This window comes from Equus caballus, chromosome 20 (assembly GCF_041296265.1).
Source record: "Equus caballus isolate H_3958 breed thoroughbred chromosome 20, TB-T2T, whole genome shotgun sequence".
In the NCBI taxonomy this organism is placed as follows: domain Eukaryota; kingdom Metazoa; phylum Chordata; class Mammalia; order Perissodactyla; family Equidae; genus Equus; species Equus caballus.
Window position 1 is genome coordinate 16,463,860 of NC_091703.1, and position 24,394 is coordinate 16,488,253.

Sequence of the window (24,394 nt, forward strand, 5' to 3'; positions counted from 1 at the left end):
CGTCTAGACGAGTGGGGCTCATCATGAGAGGGCTGTTCCCTCAGAGAACTCCCCAACGTCCACCTCTGCAGGTCCTTCCTCCTGGGCTGGTCAGTTTCTCAGATGAAGCCTCCAATATTCTGCCCAGGAGATATAAGTCTGGCTGCCAGAGTTCTGGCAGCCAGTGATGAAAGAGGCTGAGAGGGCCTCACTGTTTCACTCAACCCCTGTTTCCAATACAGCAGTAGCTCTACTGCTCTCAAATGTGTCTGGACTCTTCCGGTCTGGAGCCTCTCGGGGACAGCCCAATGTCGCTTAATGAGCTAGGGGTGGGGCAATCATGTGGTTGAGCAGAGGATCAGGGAGTCTAACTTATCCATATCTGTACTTTCAACATGCCTTGCCTTTTAAGGGTCCTGGTGCATTCAATTCGTGAGCCTTCCTAGGGTTCTGTGGGACACGCTAGCGTGCTTCACGTCTGAGCTCCCCTCCACAGGCCCTTGAGGCTCAGCTCAGGCTTCAGCCTCCTCTGCTCTGCTGAGTCAGCTCCCACTCAACCCCCACCTTCTGTCTGCCAAAACGTTGATCACATTTCCTCTTCCAGACATTTTGTTCTTTTGAATTTTAAGTTCAAAAAAGTTCTTTATTATCATTTTAGTAGAGTTTCAGTGAAGATAAGTGAGTGTGTTCAATTCATTGTGTTAAATGGAAGCTCTGTATCAATCAAAACTATTTTGGAGTCATTACAAACTAGCCTTCATCATATTCCTAGTTTTGATACCTCACAACTGAACAGAAGGAACCAAGAAAGAGCTTAAAGTGTAAATAAAACATCTCTGAATAATAAATGTTCTACATGATCTATTATTTAAAACACAGTTTTTGATCAAACTACATACAACTGAATAAAACTGCTCTACTTTCTCAGTGTTGTCAACCCAAACAAATTACTTATACTACAACCAACTCTTAATCAGCCATCTATATGGATATACACACGTGGGGATGTGCGCAGCTTGGCTAAATAAATGACGTCCAAAAGATTTCTTTGAAAAAGATACTTCATCCTTCTATATGCTGAATAAAATAGGTTAAGAGTTTCAGAAAGATTATAGTTTATAAACAGTATTAAGCAATGTTTCATATTTGGTATTTCCATTATTTCTATTTAGAAAGGCGAGTTAACTAGAATTGAGAATTACCAGTGATTCTGTGAGCCAAATGGGCCTGCTTTTATTTGGTCCATTAAAAAAAAATTGTCGCTTATCTTCTATAACCCTGCAAGACAGTATCATTATCTCTGTTTTACAGATAAGTAAGCCAAAGATAGGTAATTTGCAAAAGGTCATAAAGGTAGCAAGTGGCAGAGGAGAAATTCAAGCTTACGTCTTCAAGGACTTTTCACAATAACCAAAACAAATGGTATTTCTGTTAATTTTGAATTAAACCAGTAGTATTCATTTCAGGATAAACATATGACTTCAATTTAAATCACAAGTCTAACATCTTACTAGATAATTAGATGCAAAATTCTTTGGCATTTATTAATAAATATTTCATAAAGATGCTAGAAATAAGTATTAACAAATTAATATCTACATAGACATAATTTTTTTTCAGACAAAGTCTTGGAAAGTCAATCAAAGTACAGGTTAATTTAAATTTCCCACCTTTGAAATTTCTCACCAAAATTTAGCTTTATAAACTGTTATGACATTTTACATTAATTTCCTGCTGTCCTTGAGAAACAGAAAGTAAATTTTATAATTTTTAAAAATTTGGCCTATTAGAGTATGACATATTTATCCTTATTTTACCTATAGATTTCAAGCTACTTATTATCAACTGGTAGACCTTAACTGGCACATTATTTTTTCTTATATATTTCAGACTAACAGGCACTTATCAACAAATCTGTTTATCATATCTAAGCTTATTAAAATGACGCAATCTTTTAGAAGTCTTTCACTGCTAGTCAAGAAGGTTCTAGACCAAACAAAACTTTACAACAGGATAAGGTATAAAGGAAAGTGAATGGTTTAACCATGAGCACAGAGTTAGGAACCAACGAAGCCAGGACTTGGGTCTTCTGACTCTGAGGACAGTGCTCTTTCTGCTACACAATTCTACCTCTAAAAGGACAAAAACTCTTGTCATTTCAATTATGTGGAATATAGTAAGACTTGTTCAGTACATTTAGGCTTTTACTTAAATTGCAGGTGATGCTGTTTTCCAAACATTAATTTTCATCTTATAACATGTAAATTATAATGCATTAATTAAACTATATCTAAGTCATTGGGTGAGAGTGAAGAAAAGAATGACAAATAAAATTTCATAGTTCTAAATTTTATTACTTTCTTTGCTATCTAATCATCTTGACTTATGAAAACCCGAAATTTAGTTATCAGATATGTTTCAAATAATCAAATTTCAACATATATGGATAGAAAAACCACAATATTCATATAATTCTTGTGTTCAACTAGCTAAAAAACATAACTTGTATTAAAAATATGGAATATTCATCTATTAAGAGTTGTACAAGTAATAATACAAGTCAGCCAGTGCTGGCTACCTGACATAGCACTCACTATGTGCTGAGCACTACTCTAAGTACTTACTAATTGAATCCTTAAAACAACTGTCTAAGGTCCTATTATTATCCCCATTTTACAGATGAGGAAGCCATGTAACTTCTAGGGTCAGACGACCTGTACCCAAGCTGTCCAACTTCCTGCAAAAATTTCCTTTCAAAATTCTAAGCCTTCCTACAATGATCTTTGAAACTCTTGTTGTATTATAAATAAACACAGTCACATAATTAACATCTTCATGACAGAATGTTTCTCTACTTTTTCATTTAAAATTATGGACCAGCCTAGCCATCTCTAACTCTGCTACCTTCTTCTTGAGAGAAAGTTCTTTCTTTCCCATGCCCCACACATCTGTCTGGAATCCCCTGGGTGCTGATGCTCGCCCACTCATTCAACAGTCCCTCCTCTAACAAGGCTGCCATTCTTTTTTTGAGGCAGCTTAGCCCTGAGCTAACATCTGCTGCCAATCCTCCTCTCTTTCCACTGAGGAAGACTGGCCCCAAGCTAATACCCGTGCCCATCTTCCTCTATTTTATGTGGGACACCTGCCACAGCATGGCTTGACAAGCGGTGCGTAGGTCCACACTCAGGATCCGAACCGGTGAACCCTGGGCCACCAAAGCAGAAGGTGCAAACTCAACTGCTGCACCACCAGGTCAGACCCCAGGATGCCATTCTTAATGCTGCCAATATACCCACCTGTAACCTTATGGTCAAATGAAATTTATAGAAAGGATCTCCAGAAAAAGTCATACACTTACAAACTTTTGTAAACAATTTTATCCAAGGCCCCCTGGGAACTCTTTTGAAGTGCTTCCATTTAGAGCCTATACATGACCCAATCCTCACCCCCACCCATCTCTCAAAAGCTGATCCCTGAATCACCCCTATCAGAATCACCTACAATACTTGTCTAAAGCAGTACCATTGGAATTGGACTTTCTGATCATGGAATCCAGGGGTCGGCATTTTAAACACTCTCTCTAGGTGATTCTTACAGCTTATTAGCATTTAAGACCCATCCCTTAAGGACACATGGACCTGACTGAGAATTTCAGAATACTCAGTTTTCATCTCTACCCACCCTTGGCACTATTCTAGAAAACTTTAACACCAGTGTAATAATCCAGAATATCTGTACATTAGCTTCACTTTTTTTTAATCTCCTGTATGCCAGTGACTAGCACTTCCTGTCCATAACAGCAACCCACTCCTCCTACTGCCACATCCTAGACCCAGCCTACTCAATTTATCAATGATCTTATAATCAATAGCATACTCTGCCCAACCTATCCTCTCTCTCTCCCACCAAATCTGCTCTTCAGCCTCAGCCAGACTCCAATTCCCTGTCTCTGTTTTCTTCCATCTGTCAAGCCCCCTTCACTTCCTGCTCTGCCCAGCACAGACGACACTCAATCTCAGGCACTCTGACCAGCTACCGTGGACCTCTCCACTACGGACTTCAGAGGGACCCACCCTGCACCTCCCAATTCTGCTCAGGATGTCATTGTACAGGTTCGGATGCCATAGCTAGTTGAGCAAGCTGCTACCCTTAGACTTTTCTTTCATTTCCAGTTCAGGCCAGCCTAATGATGACAATCATTATTATAACTAATACTTAGAGAGCACTCATTGCATTTGCTAACGATTATCTCATTTAATCCTCACAACCACTCTGCGAGGTGGGTACATTGTTATCCTCACTGTAGGCTGGAGACGTTGAGACTAATGGAGATTAAATAACTTGCCTAAGGTCTCACAGCCAGTATGTGACAACGCTGAGATTCAAACCCATCAAGCCCCTTTCCAGAGCCTGGGCTCAGGTTCCTCTTCCTTCTGCTCTGGTAATAAAGGAGAAAAGAAAGAAATGGAAAGCAGCAGCTCAGGCGTCTGCCACGTGGAGAAAACAAAGTCAGGGCTCTTGCTTTCTGGAAAGCTCGGCCCATTGCTCTGCTCCCCTCCATCTTTCATCCTATCCTTACCTTTTCTGAACTCATCTCCATAAAATGGAAACAGATAATGGTACCAAAAGAAATTATGTTTTGGAAAGCTTATTAATGAGCTTTACATTTCAAAACACTTGTCTTTTTATCAGTCCAAACTTATAAAGAATAGCATGTAAAGTACTGTGGAAAACTTTGAGATTGAGAATGAATATTATGGCCAATTTTTCAAACTCACCTCTTATTTTTCTTGTAATTTTCCAGGTGTTGGGACTGCATGTGTTTGTATCTTTCTAAGTCACACTGTCCACACAAATCCTCCAGATTCAGCAGGTGGTTTTCTACCTCCTCAAAACTAGCCTCTAAATGAGCTGAAAGTATAGAAGGTCAGAAGAACAAACAAACGTCAAAAATCAGAATCCTTGATCATGGAGAAAAGAAAAAGTGTCCAAAACTTAAAAGCTTAAACTGTTAAGACTGTTTTGCAGTTATTTAATATTCTTTACTAAACTTTCTTGAAGCAAAATAAAATATACTGACCAACATTAAAACATACTTCAAATTAACTTGAGTATATCTTTATATTTCAAACATTTTCAAGATGGAACTTCCCAAAATACTTTATTAACCAGATGACGAGGAAACAGAATATTCTGATTAATCTAATGCAATAGCCTAATGATCCCATATACCACACATGAATAGTCAATTTTCAAATAATGAGAACACAACAAAAGATAATTAACACAAATTATACTGAACATAATTTAATATTTGAGATTTCAAGTGACTTTAGCATTTGTTTTGCCTCAGCACACCATATACATAAATCTTCAAGGCACTGTAGAGATGTACAAATACTCGTAAGCACAGGTCACCGGGCTAGTCAGTGGTTGGTGGGCAGAGACTGAGCTCTGTTCACTCGTCTACTGGTCTTCCACTACTCTACGTTGCCTGGAGGCCACAGAGCTCGGCAGCTTTTTTGGAACATGGAGATCATCTAGTCAAATCCTTCATTTAAGATTCAAGACCAAAGCCTGCAGAAATTAATTCAGTGTCTTGCCCAAGGTCACCCAGCTAGACATGGGCCATCAGGAATCCGCACTGAGTACCTCTTACACTGCAATCATTTCTGACTGAGAGGGTACTAAGTAAACCAAGACTTCACAGTTGTAGGGGCGAGGATTGGTTGTTTTCTCAGACAACGGAAAAGTTTTAGAGGTCAAAGGTTTTAGAACTCAAACAGCCTCATAGCCATGTACTGAACACTCACCACATGTGCCAGACACTGGAATACAAAGATGAGCAAGACAGTCCTTGTGCTCAAAGAGCCTCACCTAGAGGGCAGGCATATTTCAACGATAACACAACCTGACAGAGCTGGGCATGAGGTGCGGTGGGAACTCAAGAAGTGGCACCTAACATGAATGAGGGAGAGGCTCAGCCAGAGCTCTGACTCCCAAGTCTGGAAGTCACACCCATCCAACGGGGAAGGGGCAGCAGAGAAGGAGCAGGCTGGCCGTGCAGCTTTGCTTTCAAGTAAACAGCCACAATGCAATTACGGGGTGTCTAATTCCTTCGTTTATCCACTGGATTTTCATATAACTTTCTAAATTAGCTTTTGGAGCATCTAGGTTAGGAACAAACTCCTCGAATTTCAACTTGCACTTTTAGGTTTATTAAGACGCAAATTTGGCCTGTTTTTAATTAATCTTTTTTTCATCTAAAGATCTATTAAATCCAGAAGCATTCACATTTTTCTAAAATCCTAAAATTTAACTCTACTAAGTGTCTATGCTTATAAAAACTCCCTCTTCTATTTGGTAGGGCCTAGGGCTTAAAGACATGGGTTTCGGGGGAAAATAAAATTTTACTGAAAAGCAAAAATGTGATGACAAGTTGTTTAGCACTCCTCTTCAAAAACATTTTTGGTTGTGACTTTTATCATATTGCTATATCACTGTAAACCACTGGTAAATCTGGAAAAGGCTGGTAATAACGCAGTTCATGAAGGTTTTGAATCTTTCTTTAGGGGCCACATAAAACAGCTACTATATGTGATTATGGAAAGCCTAACCTGAAACAATTTGTAAAATCTAAATTTTGATCAATGAAAAATTATATCTAAGATTTTTAATAATGTCATAAAAGATACATTAGGAGTTTATGCAGGGGAAAATAGGCAAAATGATGTTATTATACTAGTTCCTATTTAAAGTATTTTTTGTTATTATATTAAATGGAAAAACCACTGGGAGACTTAGCCTGGCAGCTAGTACTATTGGCCCTGAAGAAGCAAGATTCAGCTCATTCTGTTACAAAACTAGTTTGACAGGTTCTTAAAAGATGATCATAGCTAACAGGATTATTTAAAAGGCTATTTCACTTTGATTAGTGATAAGAACCAGAATAATTAAATTTAACATGGAATCCAGTTAACTCTAAGCTACTTGCTTCCTTCAGTATCAAGCATGGTACCTTTAGCATATGGGGGACTGGTGAAGACCAGGACTTCGAGGCACGAGCTTGAAACCCAGCGCAGCCCCTCACCGATGAGACGAGAGGTGATGAGGTACTTCACCAGTGAAAAGAGGGCTAACGATACACCTCTTGCAAAGCCGTCAAAGGGGTTCACTGAGGCAAAGTAGGTAAAGTAGCTAACTTAGCACCTGGCAGTAAGTAAATAATTGACCGACTATAAAAATGCAGTGAAAAAATTCTGTAAAGCTTAGCTAAGTTTTGTAAAAGTCATTTAAAACCAATAATTGTGTAGACCAGCAATGATCATGTTGTAAACTACACCTATGGATCTAACAGACCAAAATGTTAATAAAATTTTCATTTTTTTCTGGCAAACTTACTTACCTGTAAATGTTAGTCAAGGCTACATTCTTAGACTTAAGATTCCTCATAAGTGAGGGGGATTAAATTTCAAATGATTTTTCTAAAAAGAAAACATGTAATGGGGTCAATAATTACTCTATATTTGGAAACATGTATGTTCTTTTTACCTTTTTTATTTTTATTAGGACAGATGGCAATTTCCATTTAGAGTCCAGCTCTGTTGGTTGACTGCAGAGCTAATGAGGCCAGGAACTTGAACGAACTTGATCCCTCAGCAGGCCGATTAATTTCTCATGGAGGGAAATTCTGTTCTAGGTACAAACTGAACTTGCTGCCCTAGCTCACTCTTCAGTTAATAAAATGGGGGCCTGATGAAAACATATGAATAGTTTAGTAGCAAGCTGGACCTACTAATGACAAAGAAACACACCATACATCCTTTTGAATAGGCCAACAGCATCACGTTCTGTTCTGAATGGCAAATCTAGATTTAAAATGCTAGGGAGAGTCAGTGGTCATTCTATTGCTACCGCCAAATTCATATTTATGTTCTTCCCTTTAAAAAGTTTCAAAGCCCTCCGAGTACTTTAGGAGTCTAGTTTAACTCCTTAACATAGCATTCTGGGGCCTGTCGCCCCTGGCCACAAGCTACTTTCCCAATCTTACCACTGTGTTCCTTCAGGAGCACTCAATACTCCGAGAGTCCCGCCTGCTCCTGCCTCCCTGCCTCGGCTTGTCCCGAGAGGTCTCCTCTTGCCTCCACCGCCCAACCCCGAGCTCCCTTTTCAGGCTCAGGTCAGCACTCTCCGCCTGCAGCCCTCAGAACTCACCTCCTCTTCTGTGCTTCCACAGGCCTTTGACCTGACACAGGACTTATATCCTGACTGACTTTACACAACTACTTGCACTCTCATCTTTCTCAGGAATCAGCAAGGGTCTTAAGGGTAAGGACTGTATTTTTGCATCTTTGTATCCCCTAATACCTAGTCTGTAGAATTCACTTAAGAATGATTTCTGGTGATAGAATGAGTCTCTCTCCCGGAAACGTAAAATAACATCAAAGACAGCAAATCTATGATTCATGTTCATCTGATTTATGTATTAGTGATGCGGGATCGGTGAGCCGAGGAGTCGAAAGAAAGATTTCTTAGACTCTCAAGATCTGGCAGTAGTGCTCTTTTATTTAGAAAATAGTGTGGAATAGCATGGGGACAGGACCCATGGGCAGTCAGAGCTTCTGCTGCCGCCGCTTCTGCTGCCCCCGCTGGCATGGGGACAGAGCCCATGGGCAGGCAGAGCCGCTGCTGCTGCCCCCGCTGGCATGGGGACAAGACCCATGGGCAGGCAGAGCTGGTGCGTGGGGACAAGACCCACGGGCAGTCAGAGCTCCTACTGCTGCCGCTGCATGGGGACAGGACCCATGGGCAGTCAGAGCTCCTGCTGCTGCCCCGAGTTGAGGGTTAGGGCTAATTTTATAAGGCATGGGTACGTGACTTATTTTTACTGGAAAAAAAGAAAAGATGATGTAAAAAGTCATTAAATGATTTCAGTGCAGATGGGGTCTGGTTATTGTGCGGTCATATAACTTTAGATACGAATCTGGCCATATAGATCGGCATGCAGGTGAGGATGCCCCGGGCTTCTCTCCCTGGGGCAGTCCTAATTCATACCATAAAAAAAAGTCCACTGGGTCGTATAGTTTGGCACGTAGGCCAGGTCACCTTGGGCTTCTCTAGCTGGGGCAGCCTTAATCCACATCATTAGGAGATCATGCTAAATTTTGTAAAAGAATAAATTTAAAAAGGGCAGAGAACTTAGAAAACATTAAACAACACAATGGTACTTTGTTTTTAGTGTGTCAAACCAGGCCCCATTATCAGTGAGTTTAAGCAGGAGAATAAATGGAAATTTTCCATTTTAAATTTTTACCCCCATTTTAACTCAACAGGCATGAAATCAGTAATAAAATACAAAAGAATTGTACTGACAAAAATAAATTTTCTTCCTTTTATATTATAAAACCTAAAAAACCTCTTTAAATAATAACTATAAGCATATATATGTGTATTCTGAATATTTTATATTGAATTTTAATGGGCAGAAATCTAACTTCCTCATTATGACCTGCTCATTTCCTGCTCCAAAACGAGTTGTGTATCTGAGTAAATTTGGTAACCAAACTTAGAATGCATGTACATAAAACACTAGCATGCCTCCATGGACACAAATATACCTTTACAAGAAGCTCAAATCTCACCATTTTGCTCACTGTAACAACAACATATGTCTCATTTAGTGATCAGTGGAAAAGATAGGTGGAATTTCACTGTGAAAAGCCATCTGGGAACGCCTGACAGCTGTGCAGGAAAGAGCTTCACAAATCTTTGTGAAAAGACGGTCCCAGAGGAAGAGGGATTCTGTTTGGAATTTTCCTTTGTGCCATTTGTTTCAAATACATATTATCTGCAGTGTAGCCACTGACAGATGAAAGATGGAGTGGCACACTAAAATTAATAATTTCACACTTACTAAGTACTTCTCTAACAAAAATAATTAGCCTCAAGGAACAAAGAAATCTTTGACTGCAAACCCATAGGTCAGAGAGGCCAGGTACTAAAAGACCGCAGCATTCTTCAAATGCTTACGCTACTCTTTTGTCATAAGGTAATACGGTAATGATGGTATGATAATAAGGAACTTTAAGAAGTGCATTAACTTGCCAAAGCCATTATGGAACAAATGAGGTCTGCATAGTACACTAAAAGGTGTCTACGGAGAGTTAACGTGACTCTTCAAGGGTCTAATCTCAGAAAGTGACCTGGACAATAAAATAATCTAGTTCAAGAAACACTGACAGCTGTGACAGTCTCCCTGCTGGATACACTCTCAAATTGCGTTTACAAGAAAGCAAAACAATAATGCATCAGGCTAGGTCAGATCATAAGAGAGCTGCAAACCCAGTATATGGCTGTCATTCTCTTATAGCACTTTGTTATCTACGAAGTAACAGAATCTTCAGTTCTAGATGAAGCTAACAGTCTTGTTAAAGTAGGTCATATAAAATAAACTAAGCGATAGAGAAAATTCAGACAAGCCCTTGACATTTTAAACTTCAATAAAGGAACAGGATTAGACTACCCTCTAGTGGACATTCAAGAGAATTCAACAAATACTTTCCAAACACTGTATGAGTTTTACGACCTAAGGCATGCTGTGGTTATTACACCCAATGAGAAAGTGTATAGAATCTGGATGACAACATTCTGCTTTATCCTTACATACCGTCTTTCAATGCACGGAATACTACACTCCTCGTCTCACCACATTTCATGCTGTGGTTTTACATCCTCAACTATTTTGCCGTACAGTAAAAGCTAAATTGCATAACATCCATCCAAACCCTTCTGTCAAAGAACAGTAGTTTTGTAAACCTGTAAAGGTTAGAGAGGCTCCCGCTGGAACGTGAGCATCCTGATGGCAGGTACCGGGTCTTATTGGCTGCTGCAGCCCCAGAGCCCACACAGAGCACATGGCCCACAGCAGATGTACCAGGCACTGTGCTGAGAGCTTCACGGCTGCCATCCCATTCGGCCCTCCAAGCTCCCTGTGAGGCAGGCACTCTCCCCCTCATTGTGCAGATGAAGAACTAAAGCTTGGAGCAGTGAAGGACCCGCAGGCAGCCTCACAGGCAGGAAGTTGTGGAATTGGGATCCAAACCCAGATCTCAGAGTCAGTCCATAGCTCTTGTTTGCCAGGTCTCAGCACATCTTTAGCATTTCTTTTTTAAATGACAAGCCTTACCAGTAATTACCTATTAAACTGGCTTTTGTAATCTGGATGGATCACACCCCATTAAACAAAAACCAACATGAATGGATTATCTATTCTTACTTAATTCCTGAGGGACCAAGTAATCAGGAGTCATCTTTAAGCGATAGGATAACGCAGCTAAAAGCATCATCAAAGGTCCAAATTGTTCACATCATATAAATCCCTTACTCTTTAATAAGGGAAGATCCTCTAGAGAGCAAAGCAAAACTATAAGAGTGAAGAAGCCTGGAAAAAAGAGGGACTGACTGCAGACAGTATCAGATCCCACAGGGAAAGGGTAAAAAGTTCAAAGAAGTTAGGGGAAGCCTGTGACTAAATGTAGGTCAGTTACTAGTTTCTCCTGTTATTTTTATCTTTTATTACTACTTGACTACTTAAACCTTGTAATATTATACCAAAGAATTTAGGTCATGAGAAGAGCTATTCTGAGGCTACCAAAAAAATTTAAAAATCTAGTATGTGAGCAAACATTTAAAACACTAAGTGCTCTGGGGCCGACCCCGTGGCTGTGTGGTTAAGTTCGCGCGCTCTGCTTCAGCAGCCCAGGGTTTCGCTGGTTCAGATCCTGGCAGCACTCATCGGGTCGTGCTGAGGCAGCGTCCCATATGCCACAACTGGAAGGACCCACAACTAAAGATACACAACTACGTACCGGGGGCTCTGGGGAGAAAAAGGAAAAATAAAACCTTTAAAACACTAACTGCTCTAATAGCTAGAATGATGCATAAACTTACTAACATGAATTCAGAAAATACATTAATGATATGGATATATGTTTTTACAACCTACTCCACCAAATCTGGCTTCAAAATATTTTCCTACTGTAAGTAATGTCAGCACTGATTCCAAGAAGCCTGAGTTACTTATCTAAAAGTCTCACAATTTCAAAACACCTCTCTGAGTTCATTCTAGGCCAACAAACACTAGGCCTCTGGAATTCCAGTTCTGACTTGCCATCTCCTACAGCTAGTCATTCATTACTAAGCATAAATGTCAGGCAATTAACAGCAATCGACTAAAACACAAAGGTAGCACATATTTCAAATGCTAATGGTAATTCAGACTGGCAATAAATATAAAAGCCAACCGTCTAGATTTTAGAGGTATCTTCTAAACAAACTGAATTAACTCTCCAAAAAGAGTTCAACATAGATCAGACACAGATTAGAAAAAAAATATGATTCAAATTATCTGGAAGTGACTGCCTGTCCAAAATAATATTTCAGAGAATCCTTTCGCTTTAATTTGCCTTTAGCGGTTGATTTTCTCAGATTAGTAAAGACAGAGAATTCAAATGAGCATTCAGAGTGGCCTGCTCCCCTCGTTTAAGAAGCCAAAATGCAGTTTCTAGAGAGGAAGGTCATCCATCATTAAATATCAAACCTTTTTCTGGATATTAGAATCCTAAATGAGAGTGAAAATATTCTCAATTCTATTTTATTCTATTTACAATTCTAAAATACATATTTAAGAAATAAATATATTTATTTTATAATAATAAAATAAATTTATTACTTTAAGAAAGACATATAAACTGCATTTCCTAAGCAAAATTAACTACAAAAGTGATTATAGCAAAATGCATTTAATCAGCAGGGTGGTATCAAACAAAGAACATCTATAAACAGAATTTACTCTCAGCTAGAAATAAAAAAGAGAGGAGGTTATCAAAAGAGAATATCTCTGCAAAGAAATATACAACCAATGAGAAGCACGCAATTCAAAGAGATGCAGGAAGATAAGCTAAAAGAAACTGGCTAAAAAGAAAATTCCAAATATCTTGGAGGTTCTTTCTATCAGTTAGTTATCAAAGGCTTGAGAAGGATGATTCTATAACACAAAAGGGAAAAAATGCAGAGGGCAACCATAGCTATCTTACATTTCTCCTAAGACCCAGAGTCTCTTTTCCATGCCCTGCCTTCAGAAATAAAGCACCAACACCAGAAAACGTTTGTCCCAGCCAGGGCGTTAAGATAAGTAACGTTAAGATAAGATAACGGTAAGTTCACGAGGCCTATTGACGGCTGGCATCCTACCTGCTTCATTGCTCACTGAGGATGACATCACTGGCCTGGGATCCTGGGCCCACATCTTATTAATTGCGTGACCCTGAGCAAGTCACAACCTCTCCAAGCCCCACTTTCCTCATCTGTAAAGTGGAATAATAAAAACCACTTTTGCAGGGTTCTTATGAGGATTAAAGCTAATGTCTGTAAAGCACTCAACAATCTCTGACGTATAGTAGGTGCTATGAATATTAACTATTTTTATCAGCAACAGCATTCCGAATATCATGCCGGTAATTTCATTCACACAAAAAAACTGTTTTATGATTTGCTAATTATTTGCTTTGTAAACCAGTTGTGTTTTGCTTGGAAAAAGGTAATATTGAAAAACAGGAATTTCTTACTCATGAGACTGGACAAGGTAATTAGCTCAAGAAGTGTATCTCCTGTGTAGACAGCTCATACTTCTCATTTCACTAAGATCTTAAGTTGGTCAGAAAACAGTAAGCCACAGGATTATCTTAAGATGTTGCACTGTCAAACATAAAAGCTGGGGCCGGCCCCGTGGCAGAGTGGTTAAGTTTGTACGCTCCACTGCAGTGGCCCAGGGTTTCGCTGGTTCAGATCCTGGGCGCAGACATGGCACCACTCATCAAGCCACGCTGAAGCAGCATCCCACATGCCACAACTAGAAGGACCCACAACTAAAACAAAAAAAACATACAACTGTGTACCCGGGGGGCTTTGGGGAGAAAAAGGAAAAATAAAATCTTCAAAACAAAACAAAACAAAAAACAAACACACAAAAAAAATAAAAGCTAATTTTCTGAATATAAACACAAGAAATAAAGAATATCAGCATATTTCAATCCAATGCAAATAAATATAAACTTCCACAAGGTATAAATTTAGCCAAACAGCTACCCTCATTTAACTGGATTTGTTTGATCTCTCACCAGTTTAAAGAGAAAAAAAGCATATTTCAAGACTTGAAGTTCTAAACAGACCTAATTTTAAAAGCAACAGCACAACCAGAAGGACCTACAACTAGAATATACAACTATGTACTGGGGGGGCTCTGGGGAGAAGAAAAAAGAAGATTGGCAACAGATGCTAGCCCAGGTGCCAATCTTTAAAAAAAAAAAAAAACCAAGGATAAGAAATTGCAACCTGGCAAGCATACTTTTATTTATTAAAAAAAAAAAAGAGAGAGAAAGAAAAGCAACAACTTCCAGAGTATATCCTACAGTGAGGACAGTCACTCTAATCCCTTTTACTTGCTACATTCTTACTTTTAAACAGAGATCTAATGTCACAAAGACAATCCTGAGTCACTTTAAGAATCAACAAAATTATAATTATGTTTCCTGAGCCAAACTGAGGTCTAAAAAGTTAGTGGTATATTTTAGAAACCATTTGTACACTGTACATCCTTTTCTGTCTCATCTGTTAATCAGAATATGAAATTAACTAGAACTCACTGCTTTCCAAAAAAAAATCCTGTTAACCAAGAATTTAATATATTCTTAGAAAGCTCTGACATTATACCAAGTTCTTTCCAAGTTATTTTCATTCCTAAAAGTACTGTACAGATACAAACATAAAACTTACTCAGATTTGCTGTCATGGCTTCTAAATCCGCTATTAAACCTGGAAGCTGCTGCAGCTGCTCCTGTAACTCGATGAGGCTCGTCCTCTTCTTCTCCCAGTGTGCTGAAAGCATAACCACCTCGCTGTCCACCAGCTGCAACCCCGAAGGGCAAGGGTAAAGCAAAACCAGATTTTAGGCACAAAGAAATTATAGGCAGCACAATGAGAGTTAGTCAATGTTATCTTTAAAAACCCCTGTGCTGAGTGCAGACAACAGGACACTCTAAAGACGACTGAAGTTGTTTTCTTTCTTAGAAAAGAACCAACTTATCAGCACAGAAACCCTCAAATTACTGCTTGTCTCAGTGCATCTTAACCCAGAGAAGAGAAAGTTCAGAAATGACCTTAGAAATCACTTCTAAGTATACCCTATTTTTAAGTAAACCATGTATTTGAAAATTCAAATCTAGAAAAAAATAAAACAAAAACTACCACTAACAATTGAAAAGAAAACAAAAACAACCCAAAATAAAATTAACAGGTAATTGCTTGCTTTACAAAAGGAATTCTTTTAACAGAAAAGTTCCCTGATGCATTTAGAATACACTATGATTCAATTTACATTTAAAAAGGGACACATTGCATAAAGGTAAAGGGTATCTGGATATGAAGGAATTATTGAAGCAACTGATCAATTCCAGAAAAAGGAGACAAGGATTTATGTTAACAAGGAAAGAATTCAGATGTAAAGGGTTCCTAATAGCAGGGTTGTGAGATACTAGACTAGCCTAAAATAATTGTAACTTTTCCCGAAGGCTGTAAAGAAAATGACAGACATCAGTTTCTCCCAGACAATTTTGTTTTAGTCTTAACATCGTGGGAGGCGAAAGGGCCAAGAATAAGATTTAGAAGGAGCAAGGAGAGGTCATCTTTTGAAAACATCACCAATGATAAGCAAGAACTGTGATCGATACCCACATTCTGTACAAAAAATATAAAGATTGCAAAATTCATTATATAACAAAAGAAAATGCATTTGAATGTTATATGTAAAGCAGAGTTTGCAGCTAAGCTACATGTATATATATAAAAGGCAATTTACACATCCCAAGTTTAAGACTCTTCAAGAGTTGGAACATGAATACAATTGAGTCTTACTGAATCTCACTAACATCAAGAAAGAACTTTAAAAGAATAAAAATATCAAAATAAGATGTAAAATTATTTGTATGTGGTACTAGGTTATTCTCCTTTCTACATTTTTAATATTCTAGGGGATTCACGACATTGAAATAAAAGAACTAAGCTATGACAAAGAGGTTGGAAAGCTGCTGAGTTTCCTCTCTGTGCCCGTCTCCCACAGCTCCCTGTGGTCTGGCAGCGACACTGCAGAGATAAGCACAGCATCTCAGATACAAGCCTCAACTGAGCTGGGGAGGCGACACCAGGCTTACCCAAGCTGAATTTCTCATTAATTTTTTTTACTTAAAAATGCCTACTGCCAACTGGTTTTTAAAAGATCCCTAAGAGTAATTTAAAAAATACTGAGCAGTGTTAAGAGATATAGCTGTGATGCAATAATATGGAAACTAAGGCTTGAAACAAGGATCTGTGTTCACAAAATTCATTAAAAGTAGTTTAAAAACTTCTCTGACCACCACTATTTGCCAGGCACGGTTTTGGGCACTGGAGACACACTGGTGACCAAAACAGAAAAAAAATCCTGCCCTCTTGATGCTTATATTCTGGCAGCAGATCTCACAAATTCTCTTAGCTTCAGTTTTTAAACTCTACAAAAGAAAAAATAATTCCTATACCACAGGGTTGACTTGAGGATAAATATATTTTCCCTAGTAAGGGGCATGTCTTTAAAAAAGTCTGTTAAATCTTAATTACTCTGGTTAATTACTCTGGCTAATAATTTGAAAAACCTAGAATAAACTATTTGGATATTAACAATTTCTTACTGAAAATTAAAGTGCAATATAATTAAATATTAAAACCTAACTACAGTTTAGTTCATAGCTTCCCACAAAATTAAAAAATTATATTCTGAATATAGAACATAAGAAGTATATGCAGAAAGAATATATCAGAATACACTAAAATATCATTTTAATTTAAAAGAATGGGAGTTGAGTGGATTCTCAGAAATCATTACCAATAATTATGTAATAACACTAAAACATTTTAAGTATTTTCTACATGCCAAGCCCTGTGCTAAGCAATTTACGTCTATCTCATTTAAAGCACAAAGAAGCCTTGTAAAGTGAGCAATATTACCATCTCCATTTTACAGATGAAGAAACTGAGGCACAACAAAGTTAAGTCACTTTCCCAAGGCCCACAGCGGCCCTAGATTCAATCCCAGGGAATTTGACACTTAAGCCCTTAATCAATATTCTAGGGATTGTGTCAAGAAAGAAGAAAAGTGGAAAGCTGGCAACAGAGGGATTCTGAAAAACTGGACTTAAACTTCACTTAATGATAAGAAATGAGTTATACCCAAAAGGCCAATTTTTCCACCTTCAAGTAAACAATTCTGAATAAACCCAGATATAACACCGGGACATCAAGTGTAAGTAGCAAGACTAACCCATAGGGCTTCATTCCAAAATTCCTTCTGGTGGACAATGAAGTTAGGAGGATGAAGAAAAAGCAGGGAACAACAATGATTCACAAGATGGCTAAAAATAGAACTTGACTGTCTGTATAACTCAACAGTCCAGCATTTGGGGCACATTATTTCATGTGCTTTCCAAACAGCTTAATTTATTAGGCAGAGTAAGTGGTGTTATACACGATTTTATAGGCGAGAAAACTAAAAACAGAGAGTCTCAGTTATTTGCCCAAAGTGAGAATGTATTTACGCAGAAACTAGGATTTCCAACACCCAGTTCAGTTCACTTTTTACCGCAGGTGGAGGAGAGCCACGCTGGAACGTGAAGAGAGTGAAGTTAACAAAACATGAATCTTAATAGTTCAATGTGAAGGCGAGCAAAGTTTTCACAAGAACAAGAACGACAAGCAGTGGAAGTCTAACTTTAAAAAGCTGCCCTCGGAGTTGAACCCCTAAGTCATTATTAACTATTTACTCATTTATATATAGCTAAGGGAGAAAAAAAAATCAAAGAACTTGTAAAAAGACTCATAGAAAAAGCCTAGACAACAAAGCTACCACTGACGATAGCTGTTTGTTTTTTATGATGTTGCTCTGAATTTTAAGACTACATAGTAAAAATTAGCTTTAAAGTAGATGAGTATAAAATGATTTGTCCTGCACCCCTATGTTCATTGCAGCATTATTCACAATAGCCAAGACTTGGAGGCAACCTAGGCGCCCATCAAGGGACGAATGGATAAGGAAGATGTGGTATTTATACACGATGGACTACTACTCAGCCATAAGAAATGATGAAACCCGCCATTTGTGACAACATGGATGGACCTTGAGGGTATTCTGCTGAGTGAAATAAGTCAGAGGGAGAAAGTCAGATACCATATGATCTCACTCATAAGTAGAAGATAAAAACAACGACAAACAAACACACAGCATTGGAGGTTGGACTGATGGTTACCATAGGGGAAGGGGGGAGGGGGGAGGGCAAAAGGGGTGATTAGGCTCACATGTGAGGGGATGGACTATAATTAGTTTTCGGGTGGTGAACATGATGTAATCTACACAGAATTCGAAATGTATTATGATGTACACCTGAAAATAAACAAATAAATGAAAAAAATAAAAAAATAAAATAATTTGTCAAACAAGACTGAATTGCCCTTAAGTATATTTGTTTGTCCCAGAAGGCTGAAACTGTTTGGTTAAAGGCCACCAAAGACACATGAGCACAGTCTGACAAAATAAACACATGACAGGTTTAACACTATGCATAATAAAAATACACATTTTAAATATTCACATTATGCCTCAACAATACAACAGAGGGCTTTAAAATAAATTTTCATTTTTAAAGCTGAGTAGTGTACTTCTGGAAAGCAACGGAGCACTTGTGATCAGATGCGGGTCTTAAAATAACCAAGTACCTCAACTATGAAAAAATTTAAGATCCCCAAATAGCATAAAGCCAACAACCGATCTTACAGGAAATTCTTTCTCCTACATATTTTATTATGAAATACTTCTTACAATCAAAAGAATAGTTTCTGTTAAAGCTCCTCTACAGAAGATAGTCTCCACTGAACACTGTGCGCTCCATCCACGTTGATACACATAGGTACAGTAGTTCACTAATTTTCACTGCTGTATGGTATTTGACTTTACAAATAATACTACACTTTACTCTGTAGATGGACTTTGGGACTGTCTAAAGTTTCAACGAAACCTGCTACAAACATTCTCCCACAGATCTCCTGGTGCACACGTGGACGTTTCACAGTGAGAGACAGATGTGTCCAAGGTGTTAATCTCCTCACCTATCCCAGCGAGGCGCCACAGGGCTTGGAGTAACCAGACCTCCGGAGCCTAGCCACCTCTGACTTGGCGCAGTCTCATCTATTTATTATACGATATTATCAGAGGAAATGCGTGCCATACCAATATGATCAGGGGAAAGCTTGGGATGCAGTGTCTGAAAATATCCCTAAGAGCGGAACTGTTGTCTGAAAGGTATGTGAAACTTCTACTTCCACTCAATGCCAACTCACTTTCCTAATGCGATTGTACCAATCGATTTACACCCCCTAGTTCCAGCTGTTCCTCACCATGTTTCTTCCAAAGGAAGAAACAAAACTGTCATCTGCGAATAATGACCATCTGCACAGAACACTCAAGGCTTCTTAAATTTCTGATAATCTAATGAGTATAAATTTGTGGTTTTAATTTGTATTTCTTTAATTACTAATTGAGTCTGAACACGTTTTCATATTTATTGGCTACTTGTATTTTTTCTTCTGTAAAATGCCTGATCATATCTTTTGCTCACTTTTCTATTGGGTTTTTGTCCTCTTTTTGTTGGTGTGTAGGGGTTATTCATATTTCTGAACACTTGTCCTCTGTTTTGTGAAATGCTTGTGACTTGCTTCACTTTTTCTTTCTTTTTTTTTTTGAGGAAGATTAGCCCTGAGCTAACTGCTGCCAATCCCCCTCTTTTTGTTGAGGAAGACTGGCCCTGAGCTAACATCCATGTCCATCTTCCTCTATTTTATCTGCGGGACACCTGACACAGCATGGCTTGCCAAGCGGTACCATGTCCTCACTGGGGATCTGAACTGGCAAACCCCGGGCCGCCGAAGCAGAATGTGCGCACTTAACTGCTGCTCCAGTGGGCTGGCCCCCCTTAACTTTTTCATGGTGGTGTTTGATGAATAGAAGCTTTGATAAAAATTATTAATAATTTTACTTCAGGTTGGTGCTTTTTATGCCTTGTTTAAGAAGTCTTTCTCTACCCTGAGGTCTTAAAGCTCTTCTACCATTTTCTAAAAGATGTATAGTTTTCCTTTTCACATTTAAGTTTGATGGAGTCAAAACTTGAACGAAGATCTTCAACAACTTTCATTCAACGTTATACTGGAGGTTCTATCAGTATAAAAAGACGTGAAGAAATGAAAGTTGTACAGACTGGAAGAGAACAAACAAAACCTACCATCTACACAAAACAACTCCCACTCCCAAATACAAATTATTGGAATAAGAGGATTTAGCAAGATGGTTGAATATGGGAACAACATAATGCAGGTCAAATACTGCAGGTTTTGGTAGATATCAGAACAAAGAAGTTATCTTCTATTAAAAACTTGCTAAAATGGTTTACTCTGAATAGACAATTTTATTGAATGTATTTTCTGCATCTGATGATCATCTATTTTTCTCCTTTACTACGTTAATATGGTCAATCACATTTAAAAGATTTCCTAATAACAAACCAATCTTTTAATCCTGGAATAAACCCGGGTATTTTGTTTTTTACTCATTGCTGGACTTCATTTGCCAACACAGCCATACACTACAGAATTTGAGGAAGGTGGCTGCGGGTTTTGGATTGACATTTAACATATTATAACTTTTTCAATTTAGAATATGAGAAATAGGCTCCTGGTAGAATGTTTGCACAGAAAATCTGATTTTCGGAGATGGATTATTGAAGTTAGGCGAGAGAGAATGCCTTCATTTTGCTTATAACTTTTGTATCTGTATTCACAAACAGGACTGGACTGCAATTTCACTTTCTCATACTTTCCTTGTTGCATTTCAGTATTATAGTTATTCTAGCTTCATGAAATGAGCTGAGCTTTGTTTCCTCTTTGTTCATTCTCTACAAGAGTTTGTCTACCATTGAAATGGTAGATTCACTGAAAGTTTGACAGAACTCTCCTATAAAACTCTGTGGACCTGGTACTTTCTTAGTGGAAAGATTTTTTTAATCACTAATACAATTTCTTTAGTGGCTATAAGACTACTTAGGATTTGTATTGCTTCTAGAATTGGTTTTGATAAAAATTTCCAGGATTTTGCCATTTTGTCTAAGTTTTCAAATTTGTCATAGAATTGTTCATAAACTCATCTTTTTGCTTTCTGCTATAATTGTATTTACACTCTAATTCTTAAAATTATTTATTTGTGCTTTTTTTTCCTTGATCAACATCACCAGAGATTTATCTACCATATTTTATAAGTATTTTCTAAGAACTTTTGGCTTTGTTTAGCTTCTACAGTATTTTCAATTTCATTTACTTCTCTTATCTCTCATTGTGCCTTCCAAGTTTATTCTGCTCTCTTTCCAAATTCTTAAGTTAGATTAGCTCACTAACTGTCAGTCTTTTTTTCTTTGTAAAATTTCTAAGTAGACTTTGGCAAATTCTGCAGTTTACACATAGTAATCATTATCATTTAGTTCTATTTTAAAATTTTCAATATCTTTTCCTTTCTTGAACCATAAAATTTTCATAATATATATTTTTAATTTCCAAATATATGGAATTTTTGAAAATTGTTCTCCTATATTGACTTTCAGCTTCATTTGCACTGGGATCAGAGAATATTCTGTATGTCTTCATTTATATGAAACTTGTTGAAAACAGCTTTGAGGCCCAATTTTTACATGATCAATTTTTATGTGTTCCAGGTATGCTTTAAAGAACTTGCATTACATATTTGTTGGGGCAGTATACTATACTCGTCCATGCAGTTGCGTTAGTTAATCACATTAGTCAAATCTCCTATATCCATACTTATTTTATCTATTTTTTTTTCTGTCAAGTAAGAATAATGTATTAAAATCCCCACAGTTTGATTATGGACTTAGCTACTTTCTCCTTGTAATTCTATTTGTCCTTTATATACGCTGAGACTTTCATTAGGCACCTATCAATTTAGACTTTTTCCCCCTTAGGGAAATGAATCTTATCATTATACAGTGATCCTCTTTTTCCTAATACTGCTTTTTTTCTCTTTCTAAGTCTACTTGACTGAGATTAATATAACTATATCAGCTTTCTTTCATTTAGTACTTGTCTAGTATATCTTTCCCATCCAATTATATTCAATCTTTCTGTGTTCTAAATGTTCTAGGTGTGTCTCTTATAAGCAGCTTATAGCTAGATTTCTTTTTCCAGGTCTCTCATTACGCGTCTTTTAACAGTAAAGGTTAGTGCATTTACAATTACTGTGATTGCTGATACTTAGATTTATTTTTACTTTTCTCCCCCTGTTTATTCTGATTTGTTCCCTTGGCTTCTTGCCCTCTTTTGGCTTGACTGAATTCATTCTCATTATTCTAGTTTCTTCTCCTACTGGTTTGAAAGATAAACACTACTCTATTTGTTAGTGGTTACCCTTGAAAGTCTACCCTCCATATTTAACTTTAAATCTAAGGTTAATCATTATCTACACACTCCCCACAAGTAATACAATGCTTTAATGTTAATAATCTGCCTTCCAGATCATATGCTATTTTTATCCAGCATCTTTGTTCTATCAGTTTTAATCCCACAAATTAGATAACTGATGTAAATCTACAGTCACTGTTTGTTTAGGTTTATCTATGGTTTACCATTTTCTTTGCTCACTATTCTTTCCTATATCTCAGACCTATCTTCCAAAATCATCTTCCTTTTTCTTGAAATACATTCTTTAGAAGTTCCTTTATTAGAGACCGCTGATCGAAAACTCTATTTTTATCTGAAAATGTCTTACTTTGCCCTCATTCTTGATTACAGTTTGAGAAGTCTGCTGTGAAACATTCATTTATAAGTGATCTTTTTTCCTTAGTTGCTTTGAGATCTTCTCCCTGCCTTGGGTATTCTGTAGTTTCAATATGATGTCTCTAGGTGTGGATAATTATCTTGCTTGTTTGTTGTACTTTTTGGATCTAAGGATTTGCATATCTCATTTCTGGAAAACTCTCAGCCATTTATCTTTCTCTATACTGTCTTTTCATTTTCCTTCTAGAATGTTTATTAGATATATTAAGCTGACCCATATGAAACTGTAATTTTACAGATCAAAACTGATCCAATATTGGTAATTTCACTTGGTTCAACATAAAGACCTTCTATAACTCTTCTCTACTAACTCTTCTTTCATATTTTCCATTTTCTTATCTCAGAGATCCTTTCTGGGTAATCTCTGACTTTCTCTTTTACTTCACTATATTTTCTTCAGCTGTATATAATTGGTGTTAAGCACATCCTTTGGGTCTTCAATTTCAACGTTTTATTTTTTAATTTTATTTATTTATTTTTTTGGTGAGGAAGAGTGGCCCTGAGCTAACATCTGAGCCAATCTTCCTCTATTTTATATGTGGGATGCCACAAAAGTATAGCTTGATGAGCAGTGTGTAGGTCCACACCCAGGATCGGAACCCACAAACCCTGCAGTGGAGCATGCAAACTTAACCACTATGTCACTGGGCCAGCCCCTAAATTCAGTGCTTTTTAAAGTCATGTTTTTTTTTTCTTTGAGGAAGATTAGCCCTGAGCTAACATCTGCCACCAATCCTCCTCTTTTTGCTGAGGAAGACTGGCCCTGAGCTAACATCCATGCCCATCTTCCTCTACTTTATATGTGGGATGCCTACCACAGCATGGCTTGACAAGCAGTACATAGGTGCACAGCTGGGATCTGAACCGGCGAATCCCGGGCCACCCAAGTGGAATGAGTGCACTTAACCACTGCGCCACCGGGCTGGCCCCTAAAGTCATGTTTTAAAGTCATGTTTGATAGTGTCTTACTCCTCATTCATTTTTCATCCATCTTTTGTCTCTTTAAAAGACTGGATATACCTATTTAATTCTCTATATCCAAGAGTGCAATATCTAAAGTCCTTTGCAGGGCTAAATCTTACTCTGGTTCTGGTGACTCTCAAACTTTTGGTAATATATTTCTTTGTGTGTTTGCTCATTTTGGGGGCAGGGGAATTAACCCGTAGAAGCCTTGAGGGGCCTAGGTTTACAGTTTCATCCATGTAGAATTTGTGTTTGTTTCTGTGGGTGTCAGAGAACGCAGTCATCTGTTGCCCTTGCATCTATTAATTTAGCGGCTCCTTGATCATGCAGGAAGTATAAATTAGAGCCCCACACTCATATGAGGCCCAGGCCACAGAAACAAATCCAAAAGAATATATGTATTCCAAGTTGTTATGAAGAC

At 37.9% G+C, this 24,394-nt stretch overlaps 1 protein-coding gene across 2 annotated transcripts in view; it reads right to left on the reverse strand.

The window, feature by feature from the left end:
• DTNBP1 (dystrobrevin binding protein 1) overlaps nt 1–24,394 on the reverse strand; it is a 118,751-nt gene that overhangs the window by 73,940 nt on the left and 20,417 nt on the right. For both annotated transcript variants that reach the window (XM_070244937.1, XM_005603583.4), the window contains exons 5-6: nt 14,812–14,944; nt 4,758–4,890 (exon numbers count right to left, since the gene is read on the reverse strand). In XM_070244937.1, the coding sequence (XP_070101038.1) occupies nt 4,758–4,890; nt 14,812–14,944 (266 nt within the window). The remainder of the gene's footprint in view (nt 1–4,757; nt 4,891–14,811; nt 14,945–24,394) is intronic.